Here is a 17,239-nt window from a genome sequence, read left to right as displayed (position 1 = left end):
TACATAGCAAATGATTGCCTTAAATATTCAGGCTATAAATCCACTATTTTTAATAATTAATACTAAGTAATTTGCTACTAGAGGTAGATGTTAGGTACCATCACTTATCTAAGTTAATATTTAATAAATTATTTAAATTATAGTTAATTTAGAATTATCTGGAAGAAAAGAACTGGTCTGGGTGGAGGTTGAACCTGCAACTACCACTTGCTGTGCAGTGCACTTGCCAGTTGCACCATGCAGACCCCAAGCAAGCCTTTGCTTCCAGATGTATTTAAACTGTGATGCCGTGATTAACCACATAGGGTTGTATCTAAATTTAAATACATCTGGAAGCAAAAGTTTGTTTGGGGTCTGGGTGGTGCAACTGGCAAGTGCACCACCCAGCAAGCACAGCAAGCAGAAGTTGCAGGTTTAAGCCTCACCTGAACCAGTTCTTTTCTTCCAGATAATTATAATTTACTAAATAATTTAGAATCATTAATTTAGATAAAAGATGGCACCTAATGTCTACCTCTAGTAAGAAATTACTTAGTATTAATTATTAAAAATAGTGGATTTATAGCCATAGTATTTAAAGCGATTGTTTGGTTATGTATCGACATGAATAGTCTTTATTGGGATAAGTTTGAAGGAAACAAATCACAATTATATTTGCCAAACATATATTCTGCATACTAATATTTATAGTTTGGTTCAAATATTATATTTTTACTTTTGACAAATGCCTTGGAACAAGTGATTTAATTCATTATTTCCAAAATCTATCATATTGGGATCTATAAAATTTGGAATTGGCAGTAATAATGATGATGTAAAATTATTTATTATTAATATAATTAAGATCAGATGATAAAATTAAAGCTTTTGCAAAAGTTCTGAAAGTTCTTTGATAATAGTTTTAGTTTTTATTATATTATTTTATTTTATTTTCTTTCTAAATTTATATAATCAATTAATTACAAATTTTTTAATTTTAGAATTAAAAACCAATCCACTTAAATGGCCAGGAGAAGGTGGTAAACCAGTAGTTATTTCTAAAGAAGAAGAAAAATTAAAAAATGAAAAATTCAAACTTAATCAGTTTAATCTCTTAGCAAGTGATAGAATTGCTCTAAATAGGTCATTGTTGGATGTTAGAATGGAAGGGTAATTATTATTATTTTTTAAAATTTGATTGTTATTAAAAATAATTATTGTGAAAATGTTATAAATTACTCTGTGTCAATTAGACATAAATTACTGAATTTAAGTAAAAATTCATTTATTCCAGTTTTCTTAATATATGGAAATTTAACAAAGTAATCAGAATTTAAATATTTTTAAATATTGAAAATAAAATTCACCTTCTACTTTGTCAGAACATAGACTTACTCACTTGCTAATAAATTTAAATGTTTTATACTTACTTTCTACGTCTTATGAGTTAGATTACTAATTTTATATGACAGATTTTTTGTGTTATTTTTAACACTTGAATATTTGAAGTTATTTATTGAGGTGAATTTGTTGTGGAGCATTTGTGAATTCAGTCTCAGTAATGCACTGTAACATAACTTGTGCAATGAACTGTAATTTATGAGAAATCATTGCTTAAATTTTTCTGTGTTATATACTGAGTTCTGTAAATGAATTGCAATGGGTAGATATGGCCATGTGAATAAAGTTTCAGCTAGTGCACCAGCTTTTATTCCAGTTATTTAAAATACATAGTACATGCCAAAATTTTTTAAAATATTGATCAATTATCTAACAATGCTGACAACATTTTGCATTTTTTTTGACAATGTTACAGAAAATGTGTTGTTGCAAAGGTATTGCTTTATCAAATATACTTAGTACCAGTTGGTCAATTGTACAGTACTATGTTTTTGATAATTATTACGTAAGTATTTGTAAAAGATGTGAACACAACTCTGAGAGTGATGGCTAATTTTTATTAAACACACACACAAATTTATTATGTCAATCTTAAAATAATTTTTAAATATTTTTTCGTTGAATAATGAATCAATACTTTTCTTACAGTTGTTGGTTTAAAAATATTGAATCATTTTAATAATTACATAACAATATTTTGGACCAAATATATCTTTTAATGAGCAATTATTTATTATAACATTATCACAATTCTGGGTTGCAATTTTTAATCATATTTTTAATTTATTTAATTTAAAATATATACTCTCTTTCCACCTCAAATTAATACTGTAGTGCTTTGCCCCTGTACATAATAGTTTTCCATTAGCAATGGAGTCATGCCAGTCAATTATTGACTACTTTCAGGGAAAAAGTTTTGAATTGAAATAATGTGACTTCCGGTTTGCATATAGTTAATTGGGGCCTTCTGCCCCTAAGGTTTCCATATCTGGTCTTGGATTTCATCTATCTAACTTTGTTCTCAAGATTAACAAAAGATGGACAGGTGGACAACATTGGAAATTTATAGGTCTACAATTTTTCAAATTGCAGTCCAATAATTTCTGGATTGCACACTTCAGAAAAAAAACTTGGAAAAAACAGGATTGAACTGTGACATTGAGCTTTTCAACCTGATGCCTTACTTACTCAGCCATGTCTATTTGTTTCTATTTATTTACAGAACTCAGTATATAATATACAGAAAAGTTTAAGGAATGATTTCTTTTAAACTACTGTTCATTGGCATGAGTTGCATTACTGTGGATGATGGGCAAGATATACTAAAACATATTAAAATTTCAATGAAATCCAGGACATCAGATCTTGGATGTCCTCTTATAAGAAAAATCCAATGGTTTTGTATGTGTTTATTTTTGGACATATGCATTCTTAAATGTTTGCAAAAGTTAAATGTCCAAAAGCTGAACAAATACTGTTGACCATTGATATAATAGGTATAATAGGCATTAGACTTTGAAATAACATGAAATTGAATCTCTTAATCATGTAATTTTAATGTACTAGGCCTTTGCACAGTATTTTTAATAGGGGGTTTTAAAAAAGCATGTTATGTTTTTTCATAATGTAGTTTACAATTTTTACACTAATTATGTAGCAAAATATAGTACAACAGACTAAGGGGGAGCTGAACAGGTACAAAATAAATATGTTGTTATATACAATATACTGTTTTATTTAATTTAAAAATTTTCCCCAAATGGGAGTTAAATCTTTGTGCATGGCCTCACAATGTATAACATCTAAAATTGGTAGGAAAGTTTGTTTTTTACAGTGACTGTGTTACAAAGCATAAAACATTATTTAAAATGTTACAAGCATAGATTAAATAAAAGTTAATTTTCATAAATAATTGTTACCAAAACCAAAACTATCAGAAATCACCAATGCATGATAAAATTTTTTTGTGGGTTGAAAATGTACAAAAAGTCCAAATTTGTTATACAAAACAGGGTTTAATGACATTGAAGTATCAGGTCAGTCCATAAGTTCCTGCGTATTTTAGTACCTTGAGAAAAATCTTGTTTTGCTGTTAAAAATGCCAGTCTAATGTGATACTTTTTACACTGAAGTGTTAAATTGGATCTCATTCATATAATACTATTCAGAATTGGGAACATTTTAGTTGTTTATTTTCGTTAAAATGGAAGTAACAGATGAATATAAGAGACATGTTTTATACTTTTTATTTTTAAGTGATGAGAATGCTACAAATGCAGCCAAAAAATTAAATACTGTTCATAATCAAACTGTAATTANAATTTTTAGTTTGATTCTGTTAAAAGTATATTATATTATATTACAATGAATTCTGTTAAATTTATTAATGAAATATGAAATGACCATTTAAGAAATTAATGATTGTTAATTAATTTATATTGTCATTATATATAATAGAACTCCGACCATGGCGGGTGGTTTGTTTTCCATTGATCGTGATTATTTTGAAGAATTGGGAAAATATGACGAAGGAATGGATATCTGGGGTGGAGAAAATTTAGAACTTTCTTTCAGGGTAAATTATTATTATTATTTATTTAAATTTTTCAAAACCAATAGTTATATATACATCTACAAAGTAGCTTCAAAAAGTTCCCAGAATTATGCTGGGTTAGTCAATTAAAGACAATGAAAAAGGGAACATGTAATGCATGCCTTAGCTAAACATGTCAGGAATAGAGAAAAGTGTTCAAACAACTCTGTTACTCATTGCAAAGATGACATCAGTTACCATTTACTGAAGATCGTGTTAGTGAGATGTCACAAATGGAGCTGGCAAAAATGTCTGTGGAAGAATGACGTGCAAATATCAAATTTTGTGTGTTATTGGGGAAAAAGTTCTCTGAGACCTTGAATATGCTTCAGGATGCCTATGTTAAATCTGCCATGAAGCATTCTCAAGTTTGACTGGCAAAAATACTTTAATGTGCGATGAGAAAGTATCGCTGCTGATTTGCAAAGTAGTTGTCTGTTGACATTAATGTCTGATGAGAAAGTGTCAGTTGTACATGAGATTGTGAGTTCAGACAGATGGCAGTCAATTGAGCAGATTGCCAAGACAGCAGGAATTTTGGTTGGAAGTTGTCATTCCATCCTGCATGATCAATTGAACATGCATCATTTTGCCAACACATGGTGCCATGAATGCTCATGGCAGACCAGGAAGAGACTTGCAAGATATTGTGTGGAAATCTCATCAAACTGGCCAATAAGAATCTGGAATTTCTTGACACTATCACGGGTGACAAAACCTGATGTTTCTTGTACAATCCTCAACCAAAACGACAGTCTGTGGAATGGAAGCCACCCACCTCACCTCAGTCCATGAAATTCAAGGAGGACAGGAAAGGTTATGTTGGAGAACTTCTTTCACTCCCAGGGATTGTTTACTAAGAATTTATACCTGATGGTCACACAGTCAACAAGGAGTTGTATGTGGACATCCTTCGTCATCTTAGAGAAGCCATCTGCTGAAAATGTCTGTGCCATTGGGAAAACAACACATGGGTACTTCTCCATAACAATGCCCATGCTGGTGAAGCAGTATCTGACCAAACATGGAGTGATCATATTGGAGTATCCTCCATACTCTACAGATGCTTCGTGCAATTTTTACCTCTTTCTCTGATTGAAAGATGCCATCAAAGGACATCACTTCAAGAATGTGGATCAGGTTATACATAGTGTGACATCTGCATTGCATGCACTGTCGCAAGACTGCTTCCAAGAATGTTTTCAGCAGCTATACCAGCATTTGCAAATGTGTGTGGTTGCCAAAGGACAATCCTTTGAAGGACACATAACTTGATTTGTCAATCATACACATACGTTTGAGTAATGAACCAATTCCAGGAACTTTTTGAAGCTACTTTGTATGGAAATTATTAGTTTTTATTTTGGCTTGTATTCAATATACAGTATTTAACTAATTATAATTTTGATACAAAATTATACAAATAAAAATTAATTTTATGTAGAAGTTGTGAAAAATTTAAGAATTAAAATGAAGAATCTAATAACTAAACAGTAACAAATAGCAGCATCCCATAGATCAACATACAAATTATCCTTGTAATCTTGTACAAATGCATTTTGACTAGCACTGTGCCCATTGAAATGCATTTATATAAGATTAAAGATTAAATTTTTTAAGTTATCCTAAATCTATTAATTAAGACATAAAAATAAATTAGTAATGTTTCATAATCCAAATTATAACACACCAGTTTTGGCTTGATCTTTTATCCTTTTTTTTCTATTAATTACTTCTATTTGTTATTAATCTGAATATGGATTAAAAATAAGCCAATTTCAAAATATTCCATTCAAAAGGCATATTTTTGTAATATTAAGGAAGCTCCTGAAGCAAATCTGATTCCAACTGTTTTTATTGGAGTGAAAACTTCTTAGAAAATTCAATACAGGCAATATACTCTTAGTCATTTCTTTTGTTGATTGGTGATGGTAGATGTATAGCTTGAAAACATTTGTTTAGTTTTAAATGTTTTCACTTCAAAAAAAAAGCACTTTGAATTGATTTAGTACAATAAATCATTACAAAGTTTGAGTGACTGTAACAGGTGTAAAACTAAAAATTTTATTATAAAATTCTCTTTTGCCGTTATTGTTTTTATTCATATAAATACATTATTATAATTTCGTTTTTTGAAACCGTGTTTTCGTATTTATTTACTGTTGAACACAAGACTGTGTTATTATTATAACACTTGGCGTTTATCCACTTTATTCAGTTTATATCAACTGAATAAAGTGGATAAATGCCAAGTGTTTTAATAATAACACAGTCTTGTGTTCAACAGTAAATTATTATAATTCTTCAGTATTATTCCCATTTCTTGCAATTTGGTTTCATTTTATGGTCAGATACCCTTCCAGTCACAGACCCTTCTTCTAATAAAGACTTTGAGGCAGTCATGCACCCATGACAGGTATGGGAAAAAAATGTCCTCTTACTGTTTATGGGGCAGAAAGAGCCAAAACCTGAAATAAAATCCAGACTTGGCTCTAAATAGTAAGACAACAGCATCCAATAATTCCATGTCATCTTCAAAAGAATGACAAAATCTAGTTTGTTCTTTATTGAACACACTGCAAAGGCTACAGCTGTTTCTTTGGTGAACATTTATATAATGAAATCCTCTGAAAGAATAGTCATTCTAAAGATTGAATCATTTTATCTTGCATGGCATAATAAATGAGAATTTTAATATTAGATGATATATTTCAGATATGGATGTGCGGTGGTACTTTGGAAATTGTGACCTGTTCTCATGTAGGACATGTTTTTCGTAAATCCACTCCATACACATTTCCAGGAGGTACTAGCAACATCGTCAATCACAATAATGCCCGTCTTGCTGAAGTATGGTTAGATGAGTGGAAAGATTTTTATTATGCTATAAATCCAGGTAAACTATGTCTTCAAATTATTACAAAATAATTTTCTCTGTCATTAATGATAAACTTATACAAAATATTATAAAAACAGAAACTTTATTTTAATTGTATATGCATTTTTAAATAGTCCACCTTGTTGTTATAAAATGAAAATTACATACAGTTTAACCCGATTATAATGTCATCGGATGTAACAACAACCTTAAAATAACATCAAATTTTTATCGGACCCATGATTTTACTATACTAGATAATGTTAAGGAACACACTTGTAATGACATAAAACCCTGTTTTAACATCATATTTAAGGCATTCTCAGATTTAAAAAATTAGATTACGAATTTTATTTAACAAAGAAAATACAGTACTAAGTGTTCAGTTTCTAAGGCCAGAGTCCATTTCCTAGAACAACTGTGGGTGGTACTCTCACCACCTGACTTCGATGGTCACATCTTTAACCTATTCGATGTTGAAGTTTTGTTGACGTTAAAAAAAATAAAATAAAAATTTTAGGCTTAAATAATAATCGTGTTTACTGTATCGTAAAAAATTATTTTTTTTATGTTTCACAAACAAAATAAATGTATTCAATAATTTAAAATATAATTTTTTTTTGTTTCTATAAGTTCATTTTAATATAAAAATTATGACGCTTAGTGACATCTGGTATCAAAAACGTTCTGATGTAAACGCGAAAATATTCGGGATCGCCCACGCAGGTCAGTGAGATCAACACGGATATTTTCAGGAACAACATAGGACAGATTAAACAACATGATGATCAGTCAGTCTGCATAGTTACTTGTGTTATTTTAAGCAGATGCAACAATCGTTGAGCAAATTAAATCTTCAGAAGAAAAAAATTGATGATGATGAAGATAAAACATCAAACAAAGAAAATGACAGTGCTTTCAACCAGGGAAGTGCATAATGCAATAAGATTATTGAAAATGTTTTACAGGTCTCGGAAAACGTCATTGAAAATAATGAATAAAGTGTATGATTTAGAAAATGACATTGATAAAAAATTCTTAGGTGAAAAACATCTAAAATAACTGACTTTGTAAAGTGAATATTATTGTCTTTTTAATTGGCATACATTAGTTTAACCTTTGACATTATTCTCAAAACCGGAAGTGCCATCATTATCGAAACTTAAGACAAATAGAAATTTCTTATAAAAGGTAATTTTTGAAATTTTTAATTACATCAATGTAAACGTAGACATAATGATGTAAATAAGGTTGATTTAAACATTTAGTTTGCACTTTTATACATATGATAATAAATTATTATTACCATAATAGATACAGTATACTGTATTACCATTAAGAAATAATTTTATGGTAATACATGCGATGTTAAATTAGAAAGCATTTTGTAATAGATTCTTAAACACACTTGGTACTTTTTATGGGACTGAAATTATGACCCAGCAGATAACAACACTGTTATAACATCAAAAAATTGCCAGTCCCATGGATGACGTTATAATTGGGTTAGACTGTATTTAATTACTAAAGTAGAGTTATTGATCTTTTCTATGGTATGAAACTAAAATAATCTTTCTATGTAATATACCAATGATCTTTATCATCATTCATTTTTCATCTCTATTTTCATGTGATTAGCCAGTCCTTTTGATGCTGCTTCATCAAAAGGACCCGTGAAACTCATAAGGAGTCACAGCATGGGACAAACAAAATCAATTTAATTTAATTTGAATGCCTATTATAAAGTAGTCAGTAATGTAAAAGTATGTAAACGTATAAATTTTATTCTTGGGTTTATTGTATTTCTTCATCAAATGTAAATAATTGTAATTTTATTGGATATTTTATATTGATTTAATAATAAGTAAAATTGTTAATAACAAAAAGTTTAATTAGTTTACTGTTAAAGAAATGTTAAAATTTTTTAAGTAAATTAAATCACCCTCAAAACAATTATTATTGAAACTGGCTTGAATTTTTCTGTTAAAAAAAGAAAAAAATTTGCATTGTTAGAATTCAGATAAATAGTTGTGTGTTTTAACAATCATAAGAAAATATATTAATTGATTATAATACAATTTAAACGAAATCATTTTAGGAGCCAAACAAGCAGTGGTAGGAGATGTCACTCCACGGAAGTCTCTGAGACAACGTTTACATTGCAAGAGTTTCCGCTGGTATCTAGAAAACATTTATCCAGAATCACAAATGCCACTTGATTACCATTACTTGGGAGAAGTAAGAATTTGTTTCTTAAATTTGAATTTTGAACCATCAAGTAATAATCTTTGAGCTTGTAATATATTGAGGCATTACTAATTATAAATTTCAGATAAAAAATGCAGATTCTAAGAATTGCTTAGATACTTATGGTCGTAAAAGTGGTGAGAATGTTGCAATGGGAGCATGCCATGGCTTGGGAGGAAACCAGGTTATTTTTAGTTACATCTATTATTATTATACATTAATAAAAAACATTGTTAAATATAATAAAATTACATAATTTAGGTATTTGCTTACACCAAGAGGCAACAGATTATGTCTGATGATAACTGCTTAGATGCTGCTTCATCAAAAGGACCCGTGAAACTCATAAGGTGTCATGGCATGGGAGGAAATCAAATGTGGAACTATGATCAAACGGTAGGATATTTCTGAACTTTAATCTTTTATGGTTCAAATAAAATGTGACAAAAATAAATTTATGTTTCTCATAACCTAGAGCATTGGTGTCCAAACTACACTACCAGGCCAAATTTAGTCTGTGAACATATTTGACACATTGCTTATAAATGATATCTATGACTTATGCTCAATTTAACCCACTAATCAAAAAGTTTGGACACCAATATCAGGTATATATTGACTTATAACCGGTCACAATTATGACATCCTTCTCAGAAGTCTGACAATATACACAAACACAATACCGGATAGTGAGAGGGGTCATATGATCTCTGCACAAGTATCATACCATGATATATATAAAAATGTCTCATAGTATGATACTTTTGCTGTCAGTAATGACTTAGATACTTAGTTGTAAAAGTGGTGAGAATGTTGCAATGGGAGCATGCCATGGCTTAGGAAGAAACCAGGTTATTTTTAGTTATATCTCTTCTTATTATAAACTATTTACTAAAAACATAAAATTCTGAAAAACAGACATAACTTCTCTAACAGTGGGAAAAGTTTGTATATCACTAACATTTTTGAACTAGTTAACAAGNTCATTAGATATAATAAAATTACCTAATTTAGGTCTTTGCTTACACCAAGAAGCAACAGATTACACAGGTCTGCAAAAAAATTTTTTTTTCCAGCTGCATGGAATATTTTTGCTGAATTATGTTTTAGAGATCGCAAATTCCAAAAATAACTTCCGTTACATCCCATCACGTAAAGGTTTTTTGCAAAATAGAAACAAATTTTTGATAAAAACTCTTATTTATTACAATGTTGATAATTGTAAGAAAATATATTTAGTTCAAATTGTTTCTGATATTTATACACAATTTTAGGTCTACTCTTTTTTCTTATGAAACCTTTTCTTCTTCTTTCTGATGCTTCTCCAAACTCGTTTCCAATTTCTTTCTCTGGTTTCTGGATTGAACATCTACAGTGACAGTGATTGAATAGTAAAGCGTACCAAAAGGTATTGCCTTGGTGAAGAGAGGAGGAAGTAGGGGTGAGGGTGAGGGTGGGGGAAAGTTGGGAAAAGAGGAGAGGGTCTCATGAGCGCTTACTCCGGTTTGTTTAAGTAAAACAATAATGCAATATTACATGCAGTAGGAGGTTCGTGCTTTACAAATTTGACCGACAAAATATGAGAGTACAACAGTCACCTGTTTGAATTGGCGGGTGGGGGTATATGGTACAATATGGGGTTACCTGGAGGAAATTAGAGTAGAGAGATGAAGACTGGCCTTGGTAGGCCGGGAAAGGCCCGTTAATTGGTGTTACTTGCCATGTTGGAGTAGATGCTTAATTTGGTGTTGGAAACGAAGGTCTTGAAGGCTTTGAAGAGTTTGTTGTTGTTAACAAGGTCTTTCAGTTGGCATGGCCAAAGAAGTCTTTCAGAGTCTGCTTCATTGCGGAGTGGTCTCCTCTGAGAGTTGTAGTTCGGACAAGTGAAAATGATGTGGAATGGGTCTTCGTCTTCTGGAATCCCGCAGTTGCATTTGGCGTTACCCTTGTTGTGGAACCTGTTGAGGTATGCCCTGAAGTTTCCATGTGCTGTGAGCATCTGGGTCAGGCCGTGGTTGGTATGGAAGACGTGATTGTTCAGCCTTTGGTTGATGTTGGGGATGAAGGCGTACGTGTAGCGACCCGTGGTGCTGTTGTCCCACTCATTTTGCCATTTGTTAATTATAATGGAACGGAGAGAGCTGAGAACAGCCGTGAGTGGTAGGGCCTGATAGTGGATTTTTGAAGTAATGTTAGCGGCTTTTTTGGCTAGGTCATCAGCCCGATCATTTCCGTTAGTGTCTGAGTGGCCCTTGACCCAGTGGAAGTAGATTTGTATATTGTTGTCCCTTAAATGTTTTAGAATCTTGAGGCTGTCGTTGACAATTGGAAGCTTGTGGTTTTCATTTTTAACCTGCCACAAGGCAATCCTGCTGTCGCTGATGATGTTTACTTTGCCGTGTTGAAACCTTTGGGGATGATTGTTTATGTGTTGTAGAGCACGGAGGATGGCCAGGGATTCTGCTTGGTTAATTGAGCAGTGGTCCCTTAGCCTTGCGACAGCTTGCCAGTGGCTGGGGGTGAGGGTATCCGTGAAGTAGACAGCGGCTCCAACAGAGTTGGCAGTTTTGGAACCGTCTGTGTAGAAGTTCTTCCCCTTGGGGGGACTGTCCTGAATGTCGTGAATGATCATGGTTGTGGTTTCCGATGGGTGGGTAAGTTCGTTACTGTTGTTTATATCGATACCATAGTCGTCCACGTCCCTGATGAGATTCTGGATGTCGTTTGGCAGGTTTAGCCTGTTGATTATATTATGGAGCTGCGTTGTTGAGAGCTCTTTTGCATGATATTTGATTATCAGGTTTTTGACATACCGTTGAAGAATTTGAAGGTGGATCGGAGTTAGGCCAGCAATCACTTGGAGGGCGTTCGTAGGGGCAGTTCTATAAGCCTTAGTGATTGCAATTAGAGCTTGCCTTTGGGCAGAAAGCAGCTTGCGTCTGATGTGTATCTTTTGGGCTGAGTAGCCCCAGACCTCACACCCGTAGGTTAACATTGGCTCTATGGCACCCTTGTAGATGAAGGAACTGGTCCTACTGTCTAGTCCCCAGAGGTTTCGTGCGATGCTTCTGAGCGAGTGGCTGGCTTTGATTGCTTTATTGTAGATATAGTGGGTGTGTGGCTTCCAGGTTAGCTTAGGGTCGAGGACGATACCCAGGTATTTAATGGTGTCGACACATTTGATTCGATGACTATTTATCCGGATTGTAGGTTTTTTCTTAAGGATGTTGGCTTTTGGGAAGCAGATGCAGTTACTTTTGTTGTAGTTGATGAGGAGTTTGTTGTTCTCGCTCCAATCATATACTGCTTGGAGGACCACGTTGGTTAGCTTTTGTAGGGTTTCCTGGTTCTGGTGTGAGAGGAGGACCACCGTGTCGTCAGCGAAGCCTTGGATATAAGGGTTTCCCTCTAGAGGCACCTTTTCTGTGACATGCAGGAGGCCGTTGTATAGCACATTCCATAATAAGGGGCCAGATTTGGACCCTTGGGGACATCCCCTGGAAATCGGTGTTGTGTAGACTATGTTGTCCAGGTTAGTGGCCATGGCCGTCCTTTCAGAGAGATAGCTTTGAAGAAGGCCCCAGACATTTGAGGGACAGTGGGAGTCAGCCAGAGAGGTGAGGATGGTCGGCCACCAGGCGTGGTCGAACGCACCCTTGAAGTCAATAGCTACCAGAAGGGTGTGCCTACCGGCCTGCTTTGCTGTGTTGATGTAGTCGGTTATCTTACTGATGGCTTGATGTGCACTCTTGTTTTTCCTGAAGCCATATTGGGCAGGGTGGAGGGCTCCTTTGCTGTCCAAATGGTAGAGGATCCTGCCGCCCATTAGACCGTCCAGGACCTTACCAAGCACGGCCAGGAGGGAAATCGGTCTGTAGTCGTTAGGAGAATTTGGTTGGGCCTCACCATTTTTTGGGATGAGCTTGACTGTTGCCGTTTTCCAAGGCTTCGGGAAGTATCTTTGTTGTAGACATTTATTGAACAGTACGGAGAAGGTGGTAGGGATGGCCGCATAGGCATGTTTTGCCATGCGCCAGTCAATCATGTCTGGGCCCGGTGCCTTTTTCCTTTTGATGTTGTCGAATTCTTTTTTGATTTCTTGGAAGGAGAAGGGTTGGTCCTCCTCAGTATGAGGGGTGGAGTGGCTCCTGTTTCTGATGTCGCTGTGGTTGTTGTTGTCCAACAGCGGGTCGTCTGTAGGAAACAGTTCCTTGAAGATAGCCTGGTAAGTGTCCTGGAGATTTGTGGTATAACCGGTGTCCGTTGGGATTGTGGGTGGAGGTATCAGAGGCTTTTTCTTCCGTATCGCCGTGTAGTAAGGAATTTCCCAAGGTCCAGATTTATTAGAGTTAGTACAGAAAGTTTTCCAGGAGTTACTCCTGGAATTATTAATGAAGGTTTTATATTCTTTAACGGTTTTCTTGTAACTGTCTTTTTTCTCCTTTTTTTTGGAAGGGTCCCTCTCTTTATAAAGTTGTCGCCAGGCCTTGCGTACCTCCTTACGTTTTTTTGTTAGGTCGTGATTCCACCATGGGACCGAGAGTTTCCTAGTTTTGATAGTGGTAGACTCGCTGTAGGCCTGTTTGATCGCATGCTGGAGGTTGTGGATGGCGTGGTCTATGTCGGTAGGGGAATTGATGTTGGACAGATCTGTTGGGTCCCATTTAAGCTTGAGAAGTTCCTCGAAGGCCTCCCAATTGGTCCTGTTAGTAATGTGGGTGCTTTGTTGGCTGTTTATACCACCTATTTCCATGTAGATGTAGGCGTGGTCACTGGCTGTTGCGTTAGGGAGGCTTTGGCAGTAGCTGATTAATCTCATTGCTTTGTGGTTGCCCAAACAGAGGTCTATCCAACTGTTCCCGTTTGAGCTGGAGAAAGTCGGTAAGGTGCTTGTATTGAGGGAATAGGTGCCAGTAGCGGCCATGAAGTCAGTGACAGCACGGCCTCTGGGGTCCTCAATAGGACTGTGCCAAATTGGGGATTTGGCATTGAAGTCACCACATACAATGTAAGGTCCAGTTGGGAGATTGTCCAAGGTGGAAGATAGTCCTTGAAGGGGTTCCTCGATGCCCTCAGAGGGCAGGCAGTAGACATTGATAATGTAAATAGTCTCGGTATTGGTAGAGACGCTAATTGTCGTTGCGTAGTTTGTACACCTGTCAGAGAGCAGCTGGCAGTTGAGGTGTTTGTTCCTTATCAGGAAGCTGGATTGGATTTGGTTTCTGTTGTTACGCTTTGTCAGGATGTGTCCTCTCCCCAGGAGGGCTACCGAACTGTCATAGAGGTAAGGTTCTTAAAAGATCAGAATGTCAATGTCCTTTTCAATCATAAACTGCATGGTGGCAGATGACGCCGCTTTGCATTTTTGGAGGTTGATTTGGAGAATGTTAAGATGGTTCTTCTGACTGGTTGTGGGTTTGTTGGAGTTGAATGTGGAAAGATGTGGTTCTGATAAAAGGTAAACCATTGTGGGGAACTTACTCGTAGTTGGTGTTGGCTACCTGCATTTCTTTATGTCTTTTAAGAATCGGACAGCTTCTGTCAAAGGCGTTGTGATCCGTTGGGTATTTTTTCTGTTCTGGCACTTGCTTGTTGTGTTTGAGGCAGTTAGTACATCTGGGTTCTTTTTTAAGGTTCGGGCATTCTTTGAATTTGTGTCTTTTTGAACAGTGGCTGCAGCATTGCCGCTCTTGACAGCGGTAGGAGGTGTGGCCATATCCAGAGCAGTTGAAACATTGGACCACTGGTATGTAGTCATCTACCCGGAGTGAGTTCCATCCATTGAACATCTACAGTAGTCAGCTAACATATTGACATCCCATTTTCCTTGGTGACGTCTCTCGATATCACGGACATCCTGGTGAAATCTTTCACCCTGTTCTTCATTGTAGGCTCCAAAGTTTTTGGGAAAATATATGGGAGTGTAAGAAATGAACTTTTAAACTCATCTTGCATCCTTGAGTTTCCTACGCTGCTGCCAGCATGCATTGTACAATGGTTTTATAGTCAGGGTCCTTAGTATTCCCCAAAAACTTATGCACTACATTCTTGAGAGAGTCCCATGCTTCTTTTTCCTTTTCTCCCATTGTTTCCAAAAATATGCTTTGTCTTTGAAATTTGAAATATTGAAATTTGAAATATTCAAAGACAAAAATATGCTTTGTCTTTGAAATTTGAAATATGCAAATTAAACTTTCTTCACAAACACACTTATATTTCTTTGTTGACTTTTCACGGTGTATTCACCACAAACATAACAGAAGCTGTCGGGAGAAATTACACAACCTCTGCGAGCCATATTTCAGAAATAAAAATACAAGCACAGTAGCGTTCGAATGCTGGATATAAACTGAGTGTGGCATTAGATGGCCAGCGAGATACTGAACTTATTTAGCTTGTTGAAACATGATCTAATCCAACAGTAGTTTGTTTATATTTATTCCTAGTATCCCAGATAACATGTTGAAACATGCTCAACCTCACCAATAATATTACTCACTATCAACTTTTAACCTGTTTCTATACAATCATGCAACCTTCCTCCTAATGCTAAAACTACTTAACCTACCTCCTCCTACCACTATTCTCTTCAACCACTAACATTTTTATTTATTTATTACAAAGTCCAGCAATAATTCATAGAATTAATGTGAGAAGTCTTCGTTTTAAGGCCATTTTTTAAATAAAAAAGAGAATACTAAATTTTAAGTTAACTAGGAATTTTACGCTAAATACAAACAAAAACTTGAGTGTAACAAAAAAAATTTACGAGATGGTAAAAAAAAAAATACCAAGTTGAAATCTATAAGAAAATGTATAAAAATCCTATGCAGTTTTTTACTTGCAGACCTGTGTTATGTCTGATGATAACTACTTAGACACTGCTTCATCAATAGAATACATATATTCAAATCATGTGAATTTGAATATATGTATTCTATAGGCTGAAAACATTAGTTCTCAATAAAACTATCTCAGCAACATTATCATAACACACCTTTTATTATTTGCTGAGCATGTTTTGTTTAATGTCTATTAGTAATGACAAAAGCACATTGTTTAAGTCATTTATTATGGAGATTAAGAAGTAATGTTTACAGATACAGGTAGCCCTCAGTTTACGCCGCAGTTCCGTTCCTACAAAAGCCGGCGCAAATCAAATTGACGTAAAATGAACCCATATTTACAGTGAGGTACAGGGTTAGTTTCTACATAATAAACAAAATTATTTGCTTATTTTTCACTTAATACAAATATACATATAAATTTATAATTTTTAAAACGTATTTTATCATAAAATAAAGTGAAATGCTTTTATTTTAAAATTTTAGGTTTGGATCTCTTGGATAATTTGTTCTAAAAAATCTTTAATTGTTTACATTTTTGTTTTTTTCATTGAGAATTTTGGAATATGGTTGAATGGATGCGATGATACTTCTTTTTACATTTGCACTTCACTCCCAATCATTGTCTAACTCACAAAGTTCATCCGTCAAACTTTCCATAGTTGAAAGGATACGTTAACCCGACGTAGAGCTATGGACGAGTGGAGACACTGATTGGTCGATCACCGGTCACCATAACGCATGTATAAGGTCAGTTTGAGCGGGAAAATTGAAGGTGGCTAAGGAGAGATAGATATAGTCTGGCTAATAAAAAGTATCATCTGGCCAACGAGAAGTAGATTTGTCTCTCTAACGATAATTTGTGATCGCCATAAGTGCTACTGCGTCGTAAGGTGTATTCCTAAACAAAGTGATACGGGATACATTCATTGGTGCTATGGATTCGGATGCCATTTATTGGACTATTAAGTTTGATAACTTGACTCTTGGGTATCTAAACATTTAGTGTTTTAATATTAATTTAATGCAATAATATTAAACAGAAAAAATAAATATATTCAATAAAAATCTTTGTTTTAACAAATGTACAATGTCGCGGCTCAGTAAATAAGTCAACACTGAAATGAAAATCAGTCTGGCATAGGGAAAATTGTGAAATTACACCGCGTAGTGGCGTTATTGTGAATCAGCGTAAACCGAGGGCTACCTGTATATAGCTAGCAGGTTAGTTACTTTTCTTTGTATCACCCTTATGTACCTTACACTTGCTGAGATACTATGAGTGCTTTATAGGAT

At 34.5% G+C, this 17,239-nt stretch overlaps 1 protein-coding gene across 3 annotated transcripts in view; it reads left to right on the top strand.

Moving 5' to 3' along the window:
• The window catches only part of LOC111641080 (polypeptide N-acetylgalactosaminyltransferase 1-like), a 58,382-nt gene that overhangs the window by 36,919 nt on the left and 4,224 nt on the right, over positions 1 to 17,239 (top strand). For all 3 annotated transcript variants that reach the window (XM_023387196.1, XM_023387197.1, XM_023387195.1), the window contains exons 8-12: positions 3,838 to 3,955; positions 6,689 to 6,869; positions 8,950 to 9,089; positions 9,184 to 9,282; positions 9,360 to 9,494. In XM_023387196.1, coding sequence (XP_023242964.1) covers positions 3,838 to 3,955; positions 6,689 to 6,869; positions 8,950 to 9,089; positions 9,184 to 9,282; positions 9,360 to 9,494 — 673 coding nt within the window. The remainder of the gene's footprint in view (positions 1 to 3,837; positions 3,956 to 6,688; positions 6,870 to 8,949; positions 9,090 to 9,183; positions 9,283 to 9,359; positions 9,495 to 17,239) is intronic.

The sequence above is a fragment of the Centruroides sculpturatus genome, unplaced genomic scaffold, assembly GCF_000671375.1.
Source record: "Centruroides sculpturatus isolate CEXI.00-Female unplaced genomic scaffold, Cexi_2.0 scaffold1417, whole genome shotgun sequence".
In the NCBI taxonomy this organism is placed as follows: domain Eukaryota; kingdom Metazoa; phylum Arthropoda; class Arachnida; order Scorpiones; family Buthidae; genus Centruroides; species Centruroides sculpturatus.
This window is presented reverse-complemented; position numbering and strand designations above follow the sequence as displayed.